General features: G+C 43.3%; 2 protein-coding genes across 27 annotated transcripts in view; one reads left to right on the top strand and one right to left on the bottom strand.

The window, feature by feature from the left end:
* Positions 1-4,399: 4,399 nt before the first annotated feature.
* On the bottom strand, positions 4,400-24,189 carry LYRM1 (LYR motif containing 1). 23 transcript variants are annotated; one of them, XM_047713957.1, is made up of 7 exons: positions 24,052-24,189; positions 23,150-23,300; positions 10,240-10,399; positions 9,966-10,033; positions 9,004-9,139; positions 5,759-5,851; positions 4,400-4,632 (listed from the first exon to the last, which is right to left on the bottom strand). In XM_047713957.1, exons 3-7 carry the CDS (start codon positions 10,396-10,398, stop codon positions 4,516-4,518), a joined length of 573 nt encoding a protein of 190 aa, XP_047569913.1. In that variant the 5' UTR covers position 10,399; positions 23,150-23,300; positions 24,052-24,189; the 3' UTR covers positions 4,400-4,515. The 23 variants fall into 23 exon arrangements, 20 of the variants coding, with proteins under 20 accessions (XP_047569913.1, XP_047569903.1, XP_047569904.1 ...); XM_047713947.1 differs by lacking the exon at positions 24,052-24,189 and adding an exon at positions 23,530-23,641 and having other exon boundaries at positions 10,240-10,388; XM_047713948.1 differs by lacking the exon at positions 24,052-24,189 and adding an exon at positions 23,530-23,639 and having other exon boundaries at positions 10,240-10,388; positions 23,198-23,300.
* The window catches only part of DCUN1D3 (defective in cullin neddylation 1 domain containing 3), a 40,827-nt gene continuing 38,787 nt past the window's right edge, over positions 23,106-25,145 (top strand). Inside the window, exon 1 of one of the 4 annotated variants that reach the window (XM_047713941.1) lies at positions 23,106-23,321. The gene's annotated coding sequence lies outside the window, so the exon portion shown is untranslated. Of the gene's footprint in view, positions 23,322-23,656; positions 23,861-25,145 lie in introns of those variants that run through there. The other 3 variants (XM_047713944.1, XM_047713940.1, XM_047713939.1) reach the window with 3 other exon arrangements.

Below are 25,145 nucleotides of genomic sequence, written 5' to 3'. Positions count from 1 at the left end.
AATAAGGAGCTCAAGTTTCCACAGTTCATCAGTGTAGAACTGGGACACAAATACTTCTCTATTAGCCTGCAACAGATGCGTGGAAATTCCAGGAAGAAAGGAGACATGAGAGAACCAGTATTTGTTGCAGGCCTCCTGTGTGCTATGGGTTGTGCCTGGGCCTTAATGGCATTTGTTCCTGTGGTAGGTACGACAGTGTCTCTCTCTGGAGGTTCAGGGAGATTATGTAACTTGCCTAAGATCACCCAGCTCTTTTACATTGCAGAGCGAGGATTTGAGGCAAGGGCTGTCTGGCTCTAGAACCCATGCATTTTTCACTGCCACAGGCTGCCTCCCTGCCAACAACTTGTCTGTGTTATGATGTAGAATCTTAAATGCGTAGCTGCAAGAGCCATGTCCAAAGAATTTCCAGTTTATCACTGTTTTCCCCTAGGGCCAGTTAGAAGAGAATCCTGGGGGATATGAAAATCACATTGTTGGTATATTTACTCCTCAGCTAATTCCTTCACTTAGCTCTTTGGCTCTAAGTGACTTCCTTCATGGCATTCCACTGGTCAGTTCATTGTTGAGCAAGGACATAAGGCTGCTCGAGAGCCTAATGCATCTGCTGGTTTCTCTGCCTCTTCACTAGAAGAAATGTCCTCAAGGTCTTTGATTTTTCCTGAACGTGGGAAGCTTCTGAGAACCAAACCAACCTTTTCCAGAAACCTTTTCATGGAAACATGGAATCGATCAAATTCTGATTAAGAACCCTGAATTCTGAGATCAGCAAATTATCCCAGCGATCCTAGAGATTAAGTACGAAAGGGCAGTTCTCCAGATCTTGCCAGGAGGCAATAAAGAAACAGCAAAGAGGAGCAGTCTCTTACAGCTCATTGCAGGTAGCTTAATAGTTTTGTTGTTGTTGTTGTTGTTGTTGTTGTTAAGAAAGACAGTTCCCTGCCCTCCCCCCTCCCCAGTGGGGGAAGGAGAATCAGAACGAATAGAGAGCTGAAACTGCCATTATCTTTCCAAGTAAGATTGTTAGTCATGTGAGATGGAAAGATGGTCAGGATCCCAAATGCCTGAATCTTGGAATGGTTAAGTCATATTGTAAGCTTTAAGGCAGTGAGGGGGTAGCTGAGAAAACAATTGAATTTTAATTCTCTAACCCCCGGCTTCAGCAACAAAAAAGCTGAGGGAAGCAGGGACTGGCTGTTTCATTCCTCAGGGGTCAAGGGACAAAATGTTTCTGTACGATGGATTAAATTTTTGTAATTTAAAAAATTTCTTCCACTTTGCAAAGAAAGAGTGCCCTGAATTTGAGGTCATTTTCTACTGGGGCCAATGTGGTAATTAATGTCTCCCCCCTGGGAAAGAGCAGTATGTTCTTCAGAAATCCTGGTGAGTTAGAGGCTGGAGTCCTGGGGCAGAGATGGCCAGAAATCAGCTTAGTGAGAAGCTGCAGGTCCTGCCTATAAATAGTTCAGCAGATAACATCAGAGGAACATTGTCACCAAGCTAGTCCTTGCTCTTTAAAAATCTAGCTGTTGGGTAAATAGTTTTCAGTCCTTGTTGGTGTTGGAAGAAAATTTCATTGAAAGAGGGGACATAGGGAAGATAGGTTCTGCCTTTAAAAGACCAAAGATGGGAGATCTTACAGTGTTTGAGAAAAAATGGAGGGGTGAGGGCGGTGGGGGGGGGCGGAGAGGGAACACTATTATAAACATAACTTATATGGAAGTTTTGGTAGTAAATTGACAGTTGTGTTTCTGTGTATTAGGGTATACATTTTTGCAAAGGAGACTAGGCATATAAAATGAACATTTAGGTAAAGTTCCTGGCGCACAGAAGATACTCAGGAGGCTAGCTATTAGATGAACTTCCATTTTGAAAGAGGCTGGGGAAGGGTGGTTTCTGCAGATTCAGCAGCGTTAAAGACAAAAGTTGCACTGTCAGAAATCACTCTGAGTTACTTAGAAAGGGACCAGGAAGGAGACAGCCAACCCATGCCTCACTTCAGTCTAGCAGAACCAGTTTTTCCTCCAATGCAAGAACAGATCACTGTTTCAATGGTTGACTGTCAGATGAAGTACTTGATTTCACAGGCCCTGTGTTGCACGAGAAAATGCTTAAACACTAGAACCACCTCTGAGCAGGGAGATGCCTCTTCCACAGTGAGACCAGGTAGAAGGAAAGTGACTAACAGAATAGCAGATTGGGGGACACCTGGGTGGCTCAGTGGGTTAAAGCCTCTGCCTTCAGTTCAGGTCATGATCCCAGGGTCCTGGGATCTAGCCCTGCATCACTGTCTCTCTGTTCAGCAGGGAGCCTGCTTCCCCCCCTTCCCTCTCTGCCTGCCTCTCTGCCTGCTTGTGATCTCTGTCCGTCAAATAAATAAAATCTTAAAAAAAAAAATAGCAGATTGGTATCTCCCAAGTCAAGTGAGGCTAGGGTTTGTGCTCCCTTAATGGCCAACACATCTGCAGGCACGTTTAAATTTCTCTGTTCTCTCTTCACCAAATGAATCCCTGTAGCTGCAATTGTGTTCCATATGCATATGCTGTTGCTACAGTGATGTGTTTGTTCACCAGGTCATTGACGAACTCTGCAGTACTTACTCTCAGCATGAAAAGTGTATGCTTCTGCTCACAGGAGCAGGTTTGGGGATTGAAATATAACTTTTTTTTTTTAAATTTAATATATTGGACAGAGACAGACAGAGAGGGAACACAAGCAGGGGGAGTGAGAGAGGGAGAAGCAGGCTTTCTGCTGAGCTGGGAGCCGGATGCGGGGCTCAGTGCCTGGCTCGATGTAGGGCTTGATCTCAGGACCCTGGGATCATGGGATCATGACCTGAGCTGAAGGCAGACACTAAACAACTGAGCCACCAGCTGCCCCATAATGTTTACTTTGAATGAGAGGATCCGTGTGACAAGGGAATCCTACATCTAGGTATAGGTAGGGAGTTATCTGCTGCTTTTGAGGGTCACAAAGCCATTTTGGGAAAGAATAGAGAAAGACCAAAACTGATACAGATTTGTGTTTATTGGTGATGCTCATCCTCTTTGGAGGTCAGAAGGAATGATGAGGAGGTACACGTGACTTGCCATGGGACTCCACACATGCAGAGGTATAAATCCTTTGTATTTTGATTTCTCTTTGTGACGTTTCTGTTTAGACATAATTTGAAAGCCAGCTTGGTCCTTGTACTTTCTAATCATGTTAAGATAAAATTCTTATGAATGCATTATGGGTTTCAAGTGAGCCTTTCAGATCCTAAGTGCATCGTTAAGTGATCATAGGCTATAAGGTAAACATATGCATTTATCTAACACAAATACTTTTGGGTATGTGTATGTTGGGGGCAGGGATGGGTCTCATGTAAACTTCCCATGAAAAAAATAATCAATGATGCACTTTTTTTTTAAGGATTTTATTTATTTGAGAGAATGAGTGAGAGAGAGCATGAGAGAGGAGAAGGTCAGAGGGAGAAGCAGACTCCCCAAGGAGCTGGGAGGCTGATGCGGGACTCGATCCTGGAAGTCCGGGATCGTGACCTGAGCCCAAGGCAGTCGCTCAACCAACTGAGCCACCCAGGCGCCCTGATGCACCTTTTTAAAAAAAAGATTTATTTTAGAGAAAGCACGAACAAGGGGAGTGGGAGAAGGGAAAGAGAATCCTCAAGCAGATTCCCTGTTGAGCATGGAGCCCAACACAGGGCTTGATCCCAAGAATTTGGGATCAGGACTTGAGCTGAAATCAGGAGGCAGAAGCTTATCTGACTCAGCCATCCAGGTGTCCCCAATGATGCACTTTTTTTTTTTTTTTAAGATTTCATTTATTTATTTGACGGAGATCACAAGCAGGCAGAAAGGTAGGCAGAGAGAGGAGGAAGCAGGCTCCCTGCTGAGCAGGGAGCCCGATGATGCAGGGCTAGATCCCAGGACCCTGGGATCATGACCTGAGCTGAAGGCAGAGGCTTTAACCCACTGAGCCACCCAGGTGCCCCCCCCAGTGATGCACTTTTTAAGGGGAATTTATCTGGACATTGGGAGGGTCAAAAGATAACAAAACATATACAAAGAAACCCACGTTCAAGCAAGCCGTTTTTTAAGTGAAAACTTTGGGGGAAAAGCCTAAAAATATTCTGAAGGTGGTGTACAGTTTTATAGTAGCTATGAGAACTTCCAGCAGCTGGCCAGTTTCTTCATATCAGCGGCCATGGCTGGTGAATGGCATTTCCATGAAAAAGCTTTGTCATCCTTGTCTTCCTTCTATAGGCCTTAGTCTTGTTTCCAAATGACCTTCAATGAGGGTGTAACCTCTAGGGTTAGTGTCATCCATCTAGGCAATGAGACCCTGATGAACTGTAAGAATGTGTGATTACGGATCATGGAGTGAATACCAATATTTTGGAGGTTTTTAAGAAGATACTTTAATTTTTGCCCCTAATCAAACAGAAGGGTTTTGTCATCTGGTTTACATTCAAGACCTAGTTGGCTCATCTTTCTGAGAAACAAATTTTCTTCAGGGTTAAGAAATCTCATCATGAGACTTGAGATATACTGGTTTGGAAAGTTTCCTCAGTTTTTCCTGGCTTCGAAGTCCCCGGCCTCGTAGTGGGGTAAGGCCCATTGGAGGCAGATGAATCTGAATAAGGAGAATAAGAATAATGATAATATTAAGAATTATAATCATTACAGCAGCTTATATCCGCTGAGGATTTACTAGGTACTGTACTCTTTGCTAAGCTCTAAATCTGCACTGACTCATGAATCCTTAAGATCCTTATACATTAATCCTTACAATAATCTCATAAGGAATTAGATAGTATCTATAGATGAGAAATGGAGGCTCAGAAGTTAAATAACTTGCTGAAGCTTATATATACATGAAGTGGTAGAATCGGGATTTGAACCCAGATCGGATTCCACAGCTTGTGCTCTTCTTTGTCATATTGCCTGCATGGAGGGAAAATGACCACATCACATGGTAAGATGAGAATCCAAGGAAGGCGAGAAAAACAGTTTGTGTACAAAGCTGTCCTGTGCATAGTGGGAAACTGGGACCCATCTAAATGCCTACTAAATGGCTGCTGGGTAAATTATGGCACATTCTTGTAACAGGATACAGCAACAACCACTTAAAAAGATGGGAGGCAGAGATGGCCAGAACAGATGAAGTAAAATAAACAAGCAGCAAACAGTATGCCCAGGATTCCATGTAGGTTAAGAAAATGTATGTACACGAATATAGAAAAAAGACAAAGGATATATTGTCCAACTATTAGGTTGAGCCAGTACAGTATAAAATTATTGTTTTTGTAGGTTAAGAGTAGAACACTGGCAATTTCATATGCCCCAACCTAACAGTTACAGTGGTAACTTCCACAGGGTGAGAATTTTGGACCATTTTCACTTCCCCCCTTATGTACTCCTCTTTAAAAATGCTAACAACAAACCTGTCTTTCATTAAAAGAAAAAGAAAAATATTTCCATAAAAAAGATGAAAGTCAAAAAGAGAAAGCTATATAAATATAAGCTGGCTTTCCCTTCTAATGTGGGAAAGTTGTACGAGTAGGAGAAATCCGGCATTCACTGACATTTTAGTTTGTTGTGATGGGTTGGCGGCATGCAAGGATAGCTTACTTCCAACATGCCTCCCACAGAAGCTCTGGACTTCTCGGTAAACACGAGCCCTCTTGGTACACATTCTTGGAAATAACTGGGTTGGTGAGGATAAGTACCCACCACAGTTTAGCTGAAGTCACACTTACTGGCCTTGGATAAGGAATCTGGTAATGCAGTCCAATTTCAATCCTGGCTGTGCATTCGTCTATGCACTGTTTAATCTGGTCTGTGTCTGTGAGCTATTAAAAGAGAAAAACGGGTGAGGCTCTTAGCATCTTTCTAAGGTTCCTCATGTACAGGGGTACATCTTCAACTTGCTCAGTTCACCAGCCAGTAAATGAAATGTTGAGAATCTGAAAAATCAAAAGCAATTTAATATAATATTTACTGCGGAGTAAACATTTAAAAAGTTATTCCAAGAGGTAATACCAGCACACAGTAAAACATTATTCAAATAATACAGAAGTTATAATATAAAAACGAAGTCTCCCTTTTACCTTTATCATAGTTCCCCTTCTCAAGGACAACAATTATTGGCAGTTTTTTGTTTGTCCTTCCAGGGATATTCTACGTAGATAAAAGCATGTATGTACTTATTTAGTTTCTTCCCCTTACACAAATGATAGCTCACTTTGTTTTAAACCTTGCTTTTTCTCCTAACAACGCGAAGCTCCTTCTGATGTACACAGCTGCCCATTCTTTTTAATAGCTGCACAAAAATTCCAACATAAGGCTGTTGTTATAATTTAATCAATCTTTTCCTGATGGACATTTAGGTTATTTCCAGTCTTTTGACATTATAAACAATTCTGTTATGGATCCCTCCAAAATTGTTTTTGGCTTCCATGCAAATATATCTAGAAGATAAATTCCTCGAGAATGCTGGGTCAAAGGATATTTGTTCATGCATTTTAAATTCTTACAGATATTCCCTCTAAATTCAAAGTAGACCCTCTAAGAGGTTGTACCAGTTTATATTCCCACCAACACTGAATGAGGATTCTTCACATCCTCCCCATGTTGATCAAACATTAATCCAATTGTGGCAGCAAGTGCTGTCTAGAAGCCCCAAAAGTAAGATATCAGAGAAAGATCCACGTCTTCTTTTGAACTGTAAACTGCCTTGCTCACTGGAAGGGGAAGAAAGGGCTTTTTAAATTCCCAAATAGTCAATTCGTGGTAGTCCAGTTTCAAGTAAAGGAATTATAAGTTCATTCTGAAAAAGAGAATGCCAGGTGGAAGGGCAGAAACTCTTTCATTCCAAGGATGGAAAATGGCCTGACACGTGGCTCTGCCAAGAGTATGCAAGTGGGCCTCAAAGCAGAGCTGGGGTTGCACCAGTCCCAGATGACACCCAGTGACGACTGTACCAGCAAGGCTTGGAAATTCCAAGGCGTGCCTGTCTTATGGTAACTTCTGGAGCAGAGAAGAGTTCTGGGAACTGCAATGCACAGAACTACAGCTGGGGCCCTGGGGGCAGAGGCTCAGCTCTCTGACTTCTGTGCTTCTCAGAATCTGTTGCTCTAATGTCCACATTGGGAACAGATTTCCATGTTCCTCTTTGCCCATTAGGATTCAGAGCAATTCATGAGATACCTTTGGATTATTAAACTGTTACAGCAAGTGAAGTTCCCAGAAACTACTTATGTCTGCATAAGGGACTGGGGAGAAAGAAGCTCCTGATAAAGATATGTATGGTTATGGGGGCTGAGAGATCCTGGGACTCCAGCTGTCCTTCTGAACAAGTCGGGGTTAAGGTTCTCCAGATTCAGTCGTTCAGAGTCTGCCTTCATGATTCTGCTATATCCACACACCATTTATACTAATATTAAACTTTTTCTTTAAATGCACTGTCTCGGGGCGCCTGGGTGGCTCAGTGGGTTAAGCCGCTGCCTTCGGCTCAGGTCATGATCTCAGGGTCCTGGGATCAAGTCCGGCATCGGGCTCTCTGCTCAGCAGGGAGCCTGCTTCCCTCTCTCTCTCTCTCTCTCTCTCTCTGCCTGCCTCTCCGTCTACTTGTGATCTCTCTCTGTCAAATAAATAAATAAAATCTTTAAAAAATAAAATAAATAAATAAATAAATAAATAAATAAATAAATGCACTGTCTCAAAAAATAAATAAATAAATAAATAAATAAATGCACTGTCTCAAAAATAAAGGTACTGCCTCCTAGGCATAGTATCTGTAAAATTACCTGATATTCTATTTTCTTTCTAATACACGGCAAAACAAGTACATATCTTAAAATTAAAACCCCATATATCTCCTCCCCAGGCATACAAAATAATCTCACTCATGTAGCATCATGGGCACATACACTTCCGTCTGGTTCACACAACACCGGGCCAGTTCAAGCAGAGGCAAAGGAAGGACTGATTACTGCCGTAACTGAAAACCCAAGGGTCTTGAGCAGTCCTCACATGAGTCAGCCTGAAAAGGTTTACTGGGCCCATCCTGCTATGGTTATCTCCAGCACTGAGCTAGACACGGAGGCCATGGTCCCTGCCTTCAACTATCAAGGTTACTACCTGGGCAGAACAACTCTGAAGCATGAAGCTCCAGAAAAGGCACAGAGGCATGTAATCAACAGGGTGACTACTGTACACGGCTACATAGGAATTCAGAACAGATTTCTTTTTTTTTTTTAAGATTTTATTTATTTATTTGACAGAGAGAGATATCACAAGTAGGCAGAGAGGCAGGCAGAGAGAGGAGGAAGCAGGCTCCCTGCTGAGCAGAGAGCTTGATGTGGGGCTCGATCCCAGGACCCTGACCTGAGCCTAAGGCAGAGGCTTTAACCCACTGAGCCACCCAGGCGCCCCTCAGAACAGATTTCTGCTGGGGGCTGAGTGAAGGTAGAGAAGTTGAGGAAGACTTCCTGGAGAAGGTAAGTCAAGCCAAAGTATTTGTAAATGCTCATGAATTTAGTGACAACCACAAGGCAGGTCCCACAGGATATATAAGAAAGTATAAGACACTGTGTGTTCGAGGAACCAACAATCTGGTTGAGGAGACCACAGCAACAGAAATGAAACAAGAAAAGAGGATGACCAGCTCCTCAGGTGTAGGCACAGATTAGTGGTCTCCCAACTTTTTGATTATCTACTCCTTTCAATAAAGTTTCTGAGCTCATGGCTCCCACTAATGTACTTATATTGACTTATAAATATACTAATAAATTCATTAAGTGTACCTATAAGCTCATAAAAAACACAGAACAGACATTTTCAATACACTCTGGTGTGTGGCACAAAAAGTCGGAGAAACTGGAGGTCAGAAAGGCAGAGATAAGCTTTATAAGCAGGTTGGTTTTATGAAGCAGGGAGGCCTCAGGGCTTCTGAGAAGGAAAAGGTACTGTAGGGTGGGAGGGTTTCTTTTGTAGTGCTTACCCCAATTGCAATTTTACACTGCTTGCCATCTAACTCTGAAACATCTTTGAGGGATCCTGTCTTGGTTTCGCTCATTTTATATCCTCCATGTCTAGTCCAGTGTTTGGCACAGGATGGGCACTCCAACACTTGCTGACTGAAAGAATGAGAGCAAACAGTTGCAGAGTGGCCACAGGAGCTAGAGCAGAAATAGGCAAACTGGAAGAGGGAGGTGTCCTTGCGGAAGGAGGAGTTCTGCTTTGGGTCATCATGCCTGTCGTGAGCTCCTTCAGGTGGCTGGTGAGAGGCTGAGGCTGGGTATTCGGATATGGGAGCTGGAACCAGAAAGTGGCGGCATGATCCCTGGGCCTCAGCGCAGACGGCTGACCTTCAGGAGATCCTTACAGCCGGCCGGAGGGTGTGTGGAGAAGACAGGGCCAAAAAGGATAGAGAAATGGGGGTCAGAGAGGGAAAAGAGAATAGATTGTCAGGAGATCTCATGAGGGGAACAGTGAAAGCATTGACTGGGAGATCAATAAGAAGGAGGCAGGAAAAGTCAGAAGCTGAAAGTCTCTTTCCATGCTCAGTGCCAGGCAGTCTTCATAAGGCGCTAACAGCTAATGCTTTATAGTTGGTTGGGATGGCTCAAATCAAGCCTCTTACAGATGGTCTTTGGCTCCCTGGTGTCTGGGTGGGCAGTTCCATTAAAGTAGCTAATGGAGGCACTATCTTACCCAATTCTGTGGTCCCAAAGGGCAAACTCAGTCTGCTAGCCAAAGAGGCTCGAGTTCAAAGTGAAGTTATGAAGGGAACCCTGTGTCTTAATCCTATTCTCTTCCCTCTGAATGGATTTATATTTGGAGGCCTTGAATAGTTTATGAACTGGAAACAAAAAAAAGTTTAACTGCACACCTCCTGTGGGAGGGGGTGGTAAGAGGCACAGTGGGCAAGGAACCGCTCCTCCCCCGAACACCCTCACTGGCCTGGCTTGTGTCACCTGGCTCATGGGGTCTTCTGAGGACGCTGAGCCACTTACGGGCTGGACTGAGACCTGAAACAAATGAAGAGAGAAATCCAGGCTGGGCTCTGCTTCCCAGTCATTGAGCAAGCTAGCTGGGCTGTGCCTCTGCGCCCTTCCAGCCCCATACACTGCCACTGTGACCTGTACAGCTCAGTCCCTCAGTTTTCAGATGAAAAAGAAAAAACATCCCAAGAAACTGCCCTCCTCCTTACAATCTCCAGTTGGGGCCTACTTACATTTTTGTTTTTCTGGAACAGTGTTCTGGCTTCATTTAATATGTACTGTTTTTCTTTAATGGTGTCTTCCATCTGCCCTGATGCCGCCTGCCATTTCCTCGCAAGCCTGAAAATTCTGCGGTAGAGGCCAAGAACTTCTTGTCGTGTTGCTGTTGTCATCCTCAGACCCACCAAAATAGAAGAGGGTAAATTTGCATGAAAATTCAATTTGACAGTAGGCAGCTAGGCAGATGTACCTTTTTTTAATCAAGCCCTTTAATTAGTCTAGAAATAATTGCTCTTTCTCAACAGATCTGTTTGGTAGCATTGCCAGAACGGTGCTGTAGGAATACCAGCGATCTCTCAGCTGTCCTTGTATATCATCCCTTGTATATACATGAAATACATGGCATATACAAATGCCATGACTGCCATTTGTACAAACATGGTAAACCAAAATTCAAATGTGCTATACCTTAAAGCAGTAAATTCTTTACCAGACTATATTAGGTCTGATGCTTTTTGTGTGTATTTTTGTAAAACTACAGCACTCACCAGAGGACCTGGAAAAGGCACATTTCAAAAAATTAAATTTTCTAGTTAAGTAACTTGACTTGCATGCAGGGGTTGAAAACTCAAGCACCTCTAGGACCTAATGAGGGAACCTGGTTGGGTGGGGACAGTGGCCAAATGGAGAGGATGTTAATTGGCTCAGTTGGCTGGGCATCTGAATCTTGATTCTGCTTGGGTCATGATCTAAGGGTTGTGGGTTCGAGCCCTGCGTCAGGCTCTGCACTCAGGGTGGAGTTTGCTTGGGATTCTCTCTCTCCCTCTCCCCCCACCCTCTAAAATAATAAATAAAATCTTAAAAAAAAAAAAAAGAAAAGAAATGAGGGCCTAGGGATACCGGATTTCCTGATACTTTAACAATAGGTAGCAATTCAGATTTTTAGAATATGAAATCTCAAAAAAAAGACATTATTTCATTCTTTTTTGAAAGTTTTTGTACAATGAAGGCCAAACAAAATGGGTCTACAGGCAACCAGAGGCTGCCAGGTTGTAATCTCTCTTTTAGTTCATCGTAACCTTATTGAAAAACTCTCTCAAAATTGCTGGGCTGCTTCCTCATTCACATAAGAACCATATAGTAAGTACAACTGAAAATCTTTCTGGTGACTGAAGAGCTTGTGGCCTCTTTGGGTTTTTACTCTGAAACATTAGTTTTAACTTCAGAAGACTTGGCTAAGTGAGTTCCAAACTAAGTATATCCCCCAACGCTAATTGCATTTTTAAAGAATAATTCCTGAAAAAAAAAATTAAATTTGTCAGCTTTGTTTTTATTATGAAATATTTCAGGTATGCAAAAAGATATAGAAAACAACTAACAGCCATATATTCACAGTGGATCTTAAAGAATACATTACATATATACTTGTATATACCCCTTCTAGTCAAATTTCCCTTCCCCTCTCCTAGAATGAACCACTATCCTGAACTTGTTATTTATCTTCTCACACATAGCTTTACATTTAACATTATACAGTATTGCTTAGCAAGTTTATAACTCTTATACCATTGACCAAGATGGGACTTAGGAGCACTGACCTCCACACAGTCAAAAATCTGTGATTTGACTTGTGACTCCCCAAAAGCTTTACTGATCGCTTACTGTTGATATGAACCCTTAGGAATACCTAAGCAGTCAATGAACACATATGTATGTATATGTATTATATGCTATATTCTTATAATGTAGTAACAGAGAGAAAGGAAAATGTTATTAAGAAAATCATGAGGAAGAGGGGCACCTGGGTGGCTCAGTCGGTTAGTGTCTGCCTTTGGCTCAGGTTTCTGTATCATGACCCCTGCATCGGGCTCTCCGCTAGGCGGGAAGCCTGCTTCTCCTCTCTGTCTCTCTGCTTGTGTTCCCTCTCACTGTGTCTCTCTCTGTTAAATAAATAAGTAAATAAAATCTTAAAAAAAAAAAGAAAAAGAAAATCATGAGAAAGAAAAAATACATTTACAGTGCTGTTCTGTATTTATCAAAAGAAATCTGTTTATAAACAGATAAACCTGTTTATACACAGGTAGACCTGTGTATTTCAAACCCATGTTGTTCAAGGGTCAACTCTCTCTCTAAGGTATTATGTTCTTCAGCAACTTGCTTTTTTTTGCCCATGTTCATCTAGGTTGTTACATGTAGCTCTAGTTCATATATTCTCAACACTGTAATTCAGTCCACTGTTATGAAGATATCCCAGTATACTTGTCTTTTCTCCTCCTTTTTACTCACGCAAAAACTTCAGCCTATGTTTTATAATTTACTTCTACGTCTAGAAGAAGACAGAAAAAAAAATTCCCATTATTAGAAGATCCTGATTAGTCAGATTTTAGAGAATGAATACTGTACTGCCTTTAACAAATGGGTAGGCTGGGAAGATAAGGACAGATCTGGTAAGTGAGTAAAAGGGCCAGGCACTGGGACACCTCATTATGAGTACTGGGCTTTCCTCAAACAGGCTCATCGGAATCAGGAAGTAAGCCCTTTGTAACAGGACCCATTTCCAACCCAAGGGGGAGGGGTAACATGTGGAGATTGTTTGCTTTAGGATGGTCCTGAGCTTGTGAGAACTTAGGCAGCTGAATAATGCAGATGGAAGCTGGAAAGAGGTATATTTATCTAGACAGAAATTCTAAGTACCTGCAAGGAATTTACCTTACAAGAATTACTATATGATTGCCCTTCCTGACCCTGGTGATCTTTCTTGAGCAACGCAGAATGAATCACAGCTTTTCATTTGCTGAAAAGCTTGAAAGCACTACATCACCCAATTCAAAAGTTAAAAGTGAAAATTACAATCAATACCAATTCTAAAATAAATAAATAAATAAATAAATAAAATACCAATTCTGACATCCATGATGTCTCCCAAAAAAATGCTTAGAAGAAATTTGTAAAAACCAAGAGAGAACATCATGCTTTGTGGCTAGTCGTAATAAAAATCCAGGAGATGATGAGATGATGACTTTTCCTGGTAAGGAAACAGGTTTCTGAGTTTCTGGTTCTCCCTAAAACTCCATGGTTTCATATGAAAATACGTGAGTCAGTTCCTGTGAGGAGCAGGGATTCTGTAACTTCTATTAATGATTGCTTCACTTCCCTGTCATTAACAGATGAAACTTCCCTGACTGCATGACACTTGAGGAAAGTGAAGGAGGTCCGGCATATTAAAATAGCAGCAATTGTCTCCAAAGCCTGACTTTCATTGGTTTCCTTCCACGACTTCAAACTGTAACTGATCATACACCATAATCAGATATACAAGCCCTGCAATTAGAGTACTCAAGGTAATGAGTAGTACTAACAATGGGTACTTAATAGGACTATTTTCAAAACACTTTAATTAATGTTTTAAGTGTTCTGAAAACTAATCCCGAAAGGGAGATAAGTCTCCTTCTCCAACATCAGGTGACCCAGAAAACCCAAGTCCCAAAGATGTCCAGAGACAAGGGTCTAAAGCTGTCTTCCCCATTGTGCACTATTAGCAAGCCTAGCTTAATAACACTTCAAGTCTTCAGAGAAAAGACAAGAAAAATGCCTCTTTTGTCATTTTCTTATTGGATTTCTTTCAGTTCTTTGAGGGAATCTTGTTCTTCTTACTTCACAGGTGCATAACCATGTTGTTCCCCCTTTCTAGAAGGCTCTCTCCTGACCTCCTCCTCCCTTTTACCTGACCAATCCCTACTCATCCTTCAGTTCCCCAAACATGGGTGTCTCAGAAAACCCTCCCCTCTCCCCTCACCACATGCACTGGATCAGGTCTCTGTTGAACCTTCCTGTGGATCCTTAAATTTCTTCTTTGTAGCACTAATCATTTAAGTAATAATGGATTGTTAGTGTCTGTCTTCCCCCTATTGATCCTCATGTTTATGGGGACAGTAACCATGTCCATCCTATTTACTGCTCAATTCTGAGTACCTAGCCAGGCATATAACTGGTATTCAACAAACATTTGCTGAATAAATGAAAATATCTCATGATACAGAAAGCTTGGGATTCTAGAAACAAAACTGACCATATAAAATTTTTTTCTTTAAGCTCTTTTTCCTTTGGTTTATATTTTTGTCTTTGTTCCTAGGAACCAAACTGTTCAGAGAAAGTGCCTTTTCCCTGAGTTTCCCTTCCAATAGATTTAATGGCTTGAAATCAACATTTATTCTTTTGAAACTATCAATGATCTCTCACTACTGGCGCAAAGCTGAGGCAGCCCCTTTTCTTCACTAATCTCAAGGGTTGATCTGATGCAATGAGGTCTGCTGGGATTTTCCCACAGGCAACATGAAGAATATCAAACTGTCTAGAGGACCACCTTTTTTTTTTTTTTTTTAAGATTTTATTTTTAAGTAATTTCTATACCCAACGTGGGGTTCGAATTCACAACCCCTACATCGAGAGTCACATGCCTCACTGACTGAGCCACCCAGGCACCCCTAGAGGACTACAACTGACCCACAGTCTCAAGTGGCCATTTGTCGATTCCCCTTTTTTTTTTTTTTTTTTAAGACTTCATTTATTCATTTGAGTTAAAAAGAGAGAGAGAACAAGCAGGATATCTGCTGAATGGGGAGACTGACACTGGGCTCGATCCCACGACCCTAATAAGATCATGACCTAAGCCCAAGTCAGGCACTTAACCAACGGAGTCACCTAGGTGCCCCACGAAGTCAACTATTAAAGAATTCTTAAAGTCTTGTAACTTTTATTCTGAGATTAACATTTCATCAAACTGTTTCATTTTACTTTCTTAACCGCAAAACCCCAGAATGAGGAAAGGTAAGAGATATGCAGTGTCCCTGGGAGGAAATGGGACTGAAAACTGGTCTTTTCTTAAAATCACCCCCCATATAAACACAGTACCAAGTTAAAATTCACTAACAAGCATCTGCCAACTGCAGCCTGTGCCACTAAGCAAAGGCTGACAAATGTTGCTGCTAGCATATTTTTGGCTTCTGGTCACAGTTATGAGATGTTACCCCTACAGCAGGTGTCCCAAAGATTGGTTAGGAAGGTGATTTTTTTTTTTTTTTTTGGATGTACAAATATCTTCCTATAGTAATTCTGTTAATGTATTCTATAGTCCATCAAACCCATAATTTTTTTTTTAAGATTTTATTTATTTATTTGACAGAGAGAGAGATCACAAGCAGGCAGAGAGACAGGCAGAGAGAGAGGAGGAAGCAGGCTCTCCGCTGAGCAGAGAGCCCGATGCGGGGCTCGATCCCAGGACCCTGAGATCATGACCCGAGCCGAAGGCAGCGACCTAACCCGCTGAGCCACCCAGGCGCCCCATCAAACCCATAATTTAAAGCGATCTTGATATAACAATATAGAGCTTCCTTTAAATAAATGTATTACAAAAGTTTTTAAAGCTGGTTTAAGGGGCGCCTGGGTGGCTCAGTGGGTTGGGCCGCTGCCTTCGGGTCAGGTCATGATCTCAGAGTCCTGGGATCGAGCCCCGCATCGGGCTCTCTGCTCAGCAGGGAGCCTGCTTCCTCCTCTCTCTCTGCCTGCCTCTCTGCCTGCTTGTGATCTCTCTGTCAAATAAATAAATAAAATCTTTAAAAAAAAAATAAAGCTGGTTTAAAATATGAGTAATTAATACTATAAATTGAGATACAGAGGCTGAAAAACAGAAGTTTCAAAGCTATTGCTCTAAGGCACTCGGCTGCCCTGCCCTGGTGTTTATTCTGGCTGAGCCATCCCAGTAAAACGCCTATTTTCTGCCACCCCACTGCCCTTAGTAGACACCTACTGGCTTTCAAGCTTTTCTGGGGGAACCTTTTTCTCTGCTATCATCACAGCCAACCATAAATATTTTGCACTTTCACTGTGTCTTCTTCTCTAGTCTCTGAATTCCTGGAGGGCTTGGCCTGTTTTGCTCATTAGAATAGTGATAATAATACAACATTTTGCTTTGTACCTACTCTGAGCCAAGAGGCTTTGCTAGGTGCTTTACATATGTTAACTCCTGAAATCATCACAGTTCTTTAAGGTAGATGACTACCATTATCTCCTTTATAAAGGAGGAACCTGATGCAGAGAGGTAAGTAACTAGTCCAGGGTCACATCAGCTGTTAAGAGTGGGGCCAGGGGGCGCCTGGCGGGCTCAGCCCTTCTTCCTCCGAGGCAGCTGCCCTTCCTTGATAATTATGTTGCACATCAGCTCCTTTGAAGGAAGCTGTGCCCTTGGCGGGACTGCAATGCTCTTTGGTTCCCTGACACTCCACAGGGAGCTAACATCATAGAAGAGGCACCAGGGCTCATTACAGTGCTCCCACTCTGCAGGCCTGACTGGTCCCTCCCAAGCATCCATCCATCAGTACCCACTGGGACTAGGCACAGGAGATTCTAGGGATAAACAATCTTACAATCAAGCAGCTATGGTCCCTTCCCTCCTGAAGCTTACGTTCTAGTGGCAGAGAAGACGAGACACAAGAAAAAGACAATTTCTGGTGGAGGTATGTGCCCTCTAGGAATGAAACAGTAATATGATGAACAAATGAACAGGGGCAGGGTTATTTTATTTTGGGTAGTTAGTGGCATTTGAGTCCTGAGTAACATGAAGGAGCCTATTAAAGGGAAGGGTTGAGGGAAAGGTGCTTCGGCAAGATTTGTGGGAACCAACAAAGGCTATGAGATTAAAACATCAGTGCAGCCAGAACCTGTCTGGGAGGTGAGGCCACAGGTGAGCAGAATCCAGCACAGGTGGGCAGGGTAGGTCCTGGAAAAGAGTTTGGTCTGTAGTGTAAAAACAAAAGGAAGACACTGGCAGATTTTAAGCAAGCTGGAGTACTATGGTCTAATTTAAATCTTTTAAAATGTGCTGGATTTCGAATTGTATCTTGCATATGGTGAAACAAAGTCTTGCCTAATGCCATCTAATTGACAGGAGAGTTGGCATTAAGAACCAATAAAGCTACATGATTATTTCCTTGACCAAGAGCTTTCCCATTTTTATTTTGGAGTAATGGGGAAATAATCAATCTAAAACAAAACAAAACAAAACACACCACCCACACACCCTTCTACTCTATGGTAAGTGGAAATAGTGAAAGGTCTGGGTAGGCTCCAAGAACCCACTCTACACAGCACATGTAGGCACGTGGCATGTCCAGATTTAGTGTTACGGGAGGCTTATACGAAGATATGCTGGTATTAGGGGATTTACCCACTTCACCCTTTTCCCCACCTTTGAAAAGACCATCACAGCATGAACACTGAGGAGTTGAAGAGCAGACACTTTGAAAATTCCTTCTCCAGATGAAATTTATAGAAGTATGACTCTGGTCTCAGGAATGTCAAAATTCCCAGTGTTGGACTCTCATGAGGCTTTGCCTTCTACTTAAGAAAAAGTATTACAGTATAAACAAAGGACAGAAAAGGCAATGGGAATTAACTGCCTTTCGAGCCCCAGGTTGAAGGAAAGACTCCTTCCATTCTTTCAGTATCTGCTCCAAGGTGGAATTTTTTTTTTCTCATAATGAACGTGATATAGTTAAATTTCTCTCCCAACTACTTTATGATCGGCTGGGTGGGTGGGGGTGGTAGAGAGAGTGAAACACCTGAATGAAATCACTGTCTTAGGTGTTCACTGGGCACCCACGCTGGCCTGTCCCTCTCCCTGCTGTCCCATCTCCTTAGATCTGACACCCTTTGTCACATGAAGGTCCAAATTCACAGAACTGAAATATTCTTTCTTTGCCTAGCTGCTGATTCTTATCCTTGAACTTCCCCTAGTTTTTGCAGGGTGTCTCCTTCATGCTGAAATGGGCAGGCACCTCCAGCACACTTGTGTCATACTGCTCATCCTATTCTATCCTAAATTTCTTTTTGGCTTACCTTTCTTCCTCCACTATGTGTGTTTTGGGGAAGGATAAATCAGAAGGTTGGGACTGTGCCTCATTCATCACACTCATAGGCCTGGTACAGAGTTGGAGCTTGAAATATACTTATTAGAAGAATAAATTTACACACACAGAATAGTCACCAGTAACACTCATTATCATACATGGTGGTAATTTGGACCACTATTTAAAAATACTAAGTAACCCACACAAAGATGTTTTCAAGAGTGGTGCTATTGGGGCGCCTGGGTGGCTCAGTGGGTTAAAGCCTCTGCCTTCAGCTCAGGTCATGATCCCAGGGTCATTGAGCCCGGCATTGTGCTCTCTGCTCAGCAGGAAGCCTGCTTCCCCATCTCTCTCTGCCTGCCTCTCTGCCTACTTGTGATCTCTGTCAAATAAATAAACAAAATCTTAAAAAAAAAAAAAAAAGAGTGGTGCTATGGGGGTCAGGATGAGGAACTTAAGACTGTTATTTGGGGAGGAGGCCTTCTCAGTTCCATCTAAGGCAGTATAAGATACACAGTTAAATTCTTTAAAAGCCATTAATGGTTGGTGCACTGGACTGAAATGATTTACTGTGTTTCCATGAAGCTTAGAACCAAACATATAGAAAAATGTGGTTCTGACACATTTTTTTCTTGGAAAAAAAATTCTTCTGGGGAATAGATCCATTGCACCCAAATTATCACCCAAACCTACAAAATTGTAATTTAAAGCTTCTGAAATTTGGAAAACCTCTAGGGAACTGAAATGCTCTCATAATGCCAAACCAGTTTTTCTTGCCCCAGAAAGCAGAATAGAGAATGACTGTCTTGGTTTTAGGCATTCAGAGTTTTTCCACATATGCAAGGAACAGAAGATACGATGCAACTAATGAGCAAATGGGTTCTGGAATGTTCATACCTGGGTTTGAATTCTGACTACATTGGTCAAGTCTTCCTGAGCCTCAGTTTCTTAAAAAATGAAAAAGGGTAACAACAACAGAACCCTCTTCAAAGAGTGGTGATAAGGATTATTCATGAGGTAATCCATGTAATCACTTAGCATTGGGAGCTAACAAAGGCAAAAGTTACCTGAATAGGAGGAAATAAAGAAGAAACCATGAGGCCTCTTTTATTCAAGCTAAGCTTTGTCTGCAGAGGAGGGCAAAGAAGCATGAGGCCTGTTGGCGAATTTATTGCTTTGTGATAGTAATGGATTTTCCTAAAGCTGTTTCCCTCTGATCATTAATAATCCCTGTACAGTAAAGGGCTATTGTTCTTCAGTATGAGTAAATAACCCTGTCAGAGGCACCGCTTATCTTCAGACCACAGCACGTACTTCTTACTGGAAATATAATGCAGGTGCCAATATCGAAAGCATGCCCAGACTTCCCTTCCTATTTTTTTTCCTTTATCTCTTACTCCTTGCTTATCCTTTTGTGTGTTTTTCTCCTACATCTGTTATATATCCTACTTTCTGGTGTACACCCATACCCTATACAGTACCATCCTTACCCAAATCAAATAACCTTCAACATAATCGGTGCTCCACACATTTCTCCCCTGTATCCTCTCTCCTCTTCATTAATAGACAGACAGTCGCAGACACACCCAATGGACTCGTTTCCTGTCCTGGGCTCAGTTTTTGGTTACTAGAATCCTAAAAGGGAAGTGTAAAGCCACACATTGTTTTGCAAATCTCAGGATATGCTTGTGTGGTGTACTTAATCATACCACAGCTATTCTCTGAAACAGCATCTTTCTACACAGAAAGTGACAATATGGTGTGTCAGAGATAGGAGGCAGGGAGAAGGTGGATTGTGGTTTCATTTTACTTAAAGGAAAGGAAATTAGGTTAGGTCCTGTAAATGGGAAATCTCCAGAACACAAGGAAAAACCAAAAATACTGATGTCTGAAAGACCTCTAAATTATCCCAAACAAGATCATAGGAGGCAAGTATGCTCATTCTAAATATACCAGCATAGGAGCACATGCAAGATTATACTTGTAAGGGGAACTCCAACAGGCTTTTGTAACCAAGAGAGATAAGCTCTTTTTCCCCTCAGAGACAAATTCTAAATGGAAACCAAGTTTTGGACCCCCCAATTCAAAAGAAATGCAAGTATTTCCTTATCTGCATATTTTAAGAGACAAAGACAAAGGAAGGGTCAGTCAGAGGTAGTGAGAACCAGTTACCAGAAGTAGGAGGAGGTGTTAGACATGTGTGGGGGTGTGTGTGTGCTGGAAATAGATGAAAACTAGGTCAATGCTAAAAATCAACCCCAGTCATTCATTCATAACTACCCAGGATTTCATCCCTTCATAGGAACTGGGGAAGTCCAGAACAAGAAACACTTAGGTTTAAATTAACATTTAAATCCCTCCTTAGTGATAATTTCCTAGGGAAATGGATTAGAAAACCGACAAAAGAGTTTGTTAGAACATTAGATACAGCTGGAGCTTTCTAGCATCTGACCCTTGGTCCAACCGTCTGATGAATAATCTCACCTTGCTTGAGTTGGGGGTCCTTGCCCTCGGAAGAGTTTCTAAGTACCCTCTAACTACCAGATAAGTAACTTTTCCATCTGCAGAGGCAACGGAGCTCCTTACTAGATAAAATTCCTTGAGAGTAGGAGCAATGACTGCCCATCCTTACATATGTGCAACACCTGGCACCTGGAGTACCCTGAAACTCCTCCAGTCTAGCGCTGGCCAACAGAATGTATTTCAATGACAGAAATATTCTATAACTGCGCTGTTCAACAGGGTAGCTAGCCACTGGCCACATGTGGCTACTAAGCACTTGAAATATGGTTATTGCAACTGAGGAAGGACCTGGCATTTAAATTTTTATTTAAATAGCTACATGTAAAAAAACAAATAGCTACATGTAGCTAATGGCTCTTTAGGAACAGCACATCCCTATGCCAAGAATTGCCAGTCAGATGCCCACGGGTCAGGCAGATAGTTGAAGAGGAGGAAGGTAATAAAGAGGGTGAAGAGGAGAAGCTTACAGGCTCTAGCTGACTATTGCAGTGTAGAAACCTCAGGCTACTTTTGCCAGATTGTCTCATTTTTCAAATGAAGCTGAAAATCTGAATTTTGATGTCCAATTTTTAAATGTTGTTAAGTAAATTTTAAAAAGAATTTAAATTTAAATCATTTTGTGGGATGAACAGTATGTTTGCATGCAGTATCTCTAATCTCTAATTTAGGCCAACCCCTCCAGCTCAAAGAAAAAGACCTTATCCAAGATCACTGCTGGTCAGTAGCAGATACAAGACTGAAACCCAGGCCTTCTGAAACTTCTTCTTATCTCTTTTCTAGATTTTATGAGATTAACCATATCTGCATTGTAGTTGGCAGTGGCAGCAGCAGTGGGACAAAAGCCCCTTTGTCAGAACTGTTGAAGTCCATGACTAGTATCTTATGAATAGTGTCCCTCCCTAGCTATAATCATATAGTTGGCCCTATGGGCAAAGCTCTATTAGGAGCCAGCAGGACACAAAGAACTAGCCCATGGGGAGTCAGACATATGAACAATTAACAAGCAAAGTCAGGCTTGCTGTAATGGACACAAATCACCTGCGCATAAGTCCAAAAACACTGACAGCTGGGGTGGAAGGGAAGGAAGGGATTTGACCCAGAGCTTAGAGGATGAACAGAAGCTGGCTACTGGGTGGTTAAGTCTCACTGATTGTGAGAGTGCATCTCATTATTGTGGGATATTAAGGGAGCCTTCTTTTATCTCTGAGGCCTTATCTGTGTCAGGGGTCTCTGCTGGCTTCTCTTCTCTGGGTAGCCTCTAAAACCCCTCTATTTATTTTCTCTAGGGATTTCCCCCCTGACTTGTATATCTAACTTCTCGACAAATTCACCTGGATGGTTAACAGACTTAGCAAATCTAGTATGTTTCAAAGAGAATGTAGGATATTCCCTCCCAAACTGTTTTCCCTTAGGAGTCATCCTTGGTTCCTCCTCTTCCCATACACTTCACATCCAATCTGGGAGCAAGTCTTGCAAACAATACTTTCAAAATGCATTATGAATTTAATTATTTGCATTTCCACTGCCACTACCATCTCTCCCTTGGCCTACTGTAGCAGCCTCCTAATAGGTTTGCCAATGGCTACCCTTCTCTATCTAGCAGGCAAGGGATTTTTTAAAAATGTAAATCAGGTGACTGCCCTTCTCAAAACCCTCAGGTAATGTAACAGCCAAACCCTTACCTTGGGCTAAAATGCTATGCTTGACCAGGCCCTGCCATTTCTCCATCACAGACCACTCGGGCCCTTGTTCTTTCAGTTCCAGCCACTTGGCTTTCCCACCGTTTCCTTCCTCAGAACCCTTCCCGTTGGTTCTTTTCTCCACCTAGAAAGTCCATTCCCTAGCTTCTCCCTTTTCTTGCATCTCTACGAAAACTGGCCTTGTCTGAAAAGCTTTACCCGAGTTACCGGACCCTCCTTCCATCTTCTACCCCTTCACCCGGTATTATGGTTTCCGGGGACATGGGGCACCTGCTGATATCTCACTTCGCTGAAATCATATCCTTACTGATTTACATTCTAATTTTCTTCTGGACTCGAATAAAAAGACACGGAGCAAAGCCTCCGTCTTGTTCTTGTTTGTGGACCGAGGAAATAAGCAGGCTCATAGTATCCTAGAAAGTCTCTGTAGCCTCTACCGGGCCTCGTTTGAGTCAACTTTCCTCGGCCTGACCCCTCTCGCTCCCGGAACTGCCCTTACTAACCTCCCATTTATATTCAGGGATCCAAAGGACTCAGGAAAGTCTCAGATGGACCCAACGGGCATCTCAGCGTCGCCACAACAGGCCTCCGCTTCCTGGCCCTCAGGCCGCTTTCCCTCGGCAGGTTCCCAAGGCCAGTGGCGATGACACCGAGCCGCCCTCGCGAGGCTGGGGTCACACAAGCACGTCGCCTAGCAACGTCGCACCCCCGCCCCCACCCCATCCCTGCCCTGGGGAGCCAACCCCTTCCCCCAGTCTCCCGCGCCAGGAGTCAGCGCCTCCATCCCCAACACTCACTCTGCGTCAGTCCCGCCTTCCCCCACCCACAGAAGTGCCGCAGCCTACCGCGGGCCAGGAGGAGGCGGTGCCGGGAGCTTAGCTGAGCTGCGGCCGACGACCGTCGGGCAGGTCCGGTAGGCCAGGCCGGACTAAACCACCGGGAGGATATCTGTGGGAGCATTAGTTTCAGGTCAAAGGTAGTCTCGAGTTTCTCTGAAACTTTATACTCTAACCCACCTTCCGCCGTATACGCAACAATATAGCCAACTTCATCCTCTCCCTAGTTTCCCTTTACCCTTTTCGTTATCCTTCCCCCTACTTCAGCCACCCCCCAAAAAAAATGGTCCAGTCCAGCTCCTCCTAGCCCTCCCTCAGCGTCCCTAGGTCTTTGCCCTTACTTGGCGACGGCTTCGTACGTCTTTGCGTACGTCGTGACGCAATCTTCCACCCATTCCTCCCCGCCCCTCTTCTATTCTCCCTCCTGGAGCGGGCGGCCTGCGGGGTTACCGGAAGTGATGATGCAGGAGGCGATGGAGGGGGCGGGGCTTGGGGGCGGCCGCCGCCGGTGGGCCGCAGATGAAGAGGAGGCGGCGGCAGTGGTGGAAGAAGAGGCGGCGGCGGCGCGGGTAGGGAGCCTGGAAACGCGAGCGGGGATGGTAGGTGGTTTGGACCCGCCGGGCCGCCGTCGTTTCCAGAAAGGGTTTGACTGGAGGAACCTCTGGAGCAGCTGTGAGTTTGGGGGGGTTGAGGAAAAGCGGGGAGCATTGAGAGATGAAGGGGCGGGGGTTGGGTACCTTCGAGAAAAAGGGGGTGGAAGGGGAGGAGTGGAAATCAGCTCCTTGTCTGGACTGGTGCCTTTGGAAGAAGAGGCTGTGAGGGGAGCCTGTGGCGTGTCAGCCTCAGGGCTCAAGAAAACTTACCTACTGTCCCTGCCTCCTCACCGCCAGCACCCCTCACCCCAGGCCTGGGAATCTAGGGGCTGGAGCTGCCCTGGCGAGGGTCGCAGGCTCTGGTCCTCTGGCCCGGGTAAGCGCTGTGAGGTAGGAGTCCAAGCGGGAGGTGGTGGGTGAATCTCCAGCGCCCTCCTCCCTCATTTTCCTCCCCACCCCCATCTTTCTCTTTAATCATTAACAGCCTTGGAATTAAGGGGCTCAAACCTGAAGGCCTTTCTATGCACCTTTGCTATAAACGATAACCATCTGTGCCTGAGGTAATGGGGCTGGAAGCTTTGCCTGTATCCTGTATAGGAAGCGGGACGGGGTGACAAATGTATTTTTTTTTCCATTCTCCTTCACCCCTTACCTTCCCCCATATACACCCCTCGTTTCCACCTCAGATCTCCATGGCTAGGTGGTAATCATGGTGTTTTTTGTTTTTGTTTTTCCTTTATGGCACTTGGTACCTTGGTTACCTCTTTTGAATTTGGTGTTCAGCCTCTTTCCCAGATCTTACTGCAAGCTTTGTAATACTTCAGTTACAGGCTGTGTCACGTTGGGAGTACCTCTCAATGCTTGGTAGCTCCAAATTAAGATGAGCATTTTCTCTTATGAATACTGGAATTCCAAAGCCCTTGCAGGGATTCCCAAATGGCATCATAGCCCAGGAATCAAAGTCTCTTGTTCTAAATACTTTATGTGTGAGGAATTTACATGTTGTCAACTCTTTCCAAAATGATTTGATGTTAGGCTAATTCTGGATTTCTGTGTTTCTCTCCACCCACACTTCATGATGCACTTCAGAGAACAGAAAACCCCATATTACTTTTTTGTTTCTGCAATTGGACAATAGCTCTTTTATCTCTTTCTCTATTTGTGTGTGGGGCACACAAGTCTTCAGTGACACATTTGGCTTGTGCTGATTTCTGTCTATTTAGCTGATTGTTTGTGTATAGATGGACTTAAATGAGAAAATGTGATCTGTTTTGTTTTAAAAAAAGAATATAAACCAATAACAGAAAAATTATTTGAAGAAAGCGGAGAATGATTAGAAAGATCTCTTTACTGATATTCTGTTG

This window comes from Lutra lutra, chromosome 18, assembly GCF_902655055.1.
Source record: "Lutra lutra chromosome 18, mLutLut1.2, whole genome shotgun sequence".
In the NCBI taxonomy this organism is placed as follows: Eukaryota; Metazoa; Chordata; class Mammalia; order Carnivora; family Mustelidae; genus Lutra; species Lutra lutra.
This window is presented reverse-complemented; position numbering and strand designations above follow the sequence as displayed.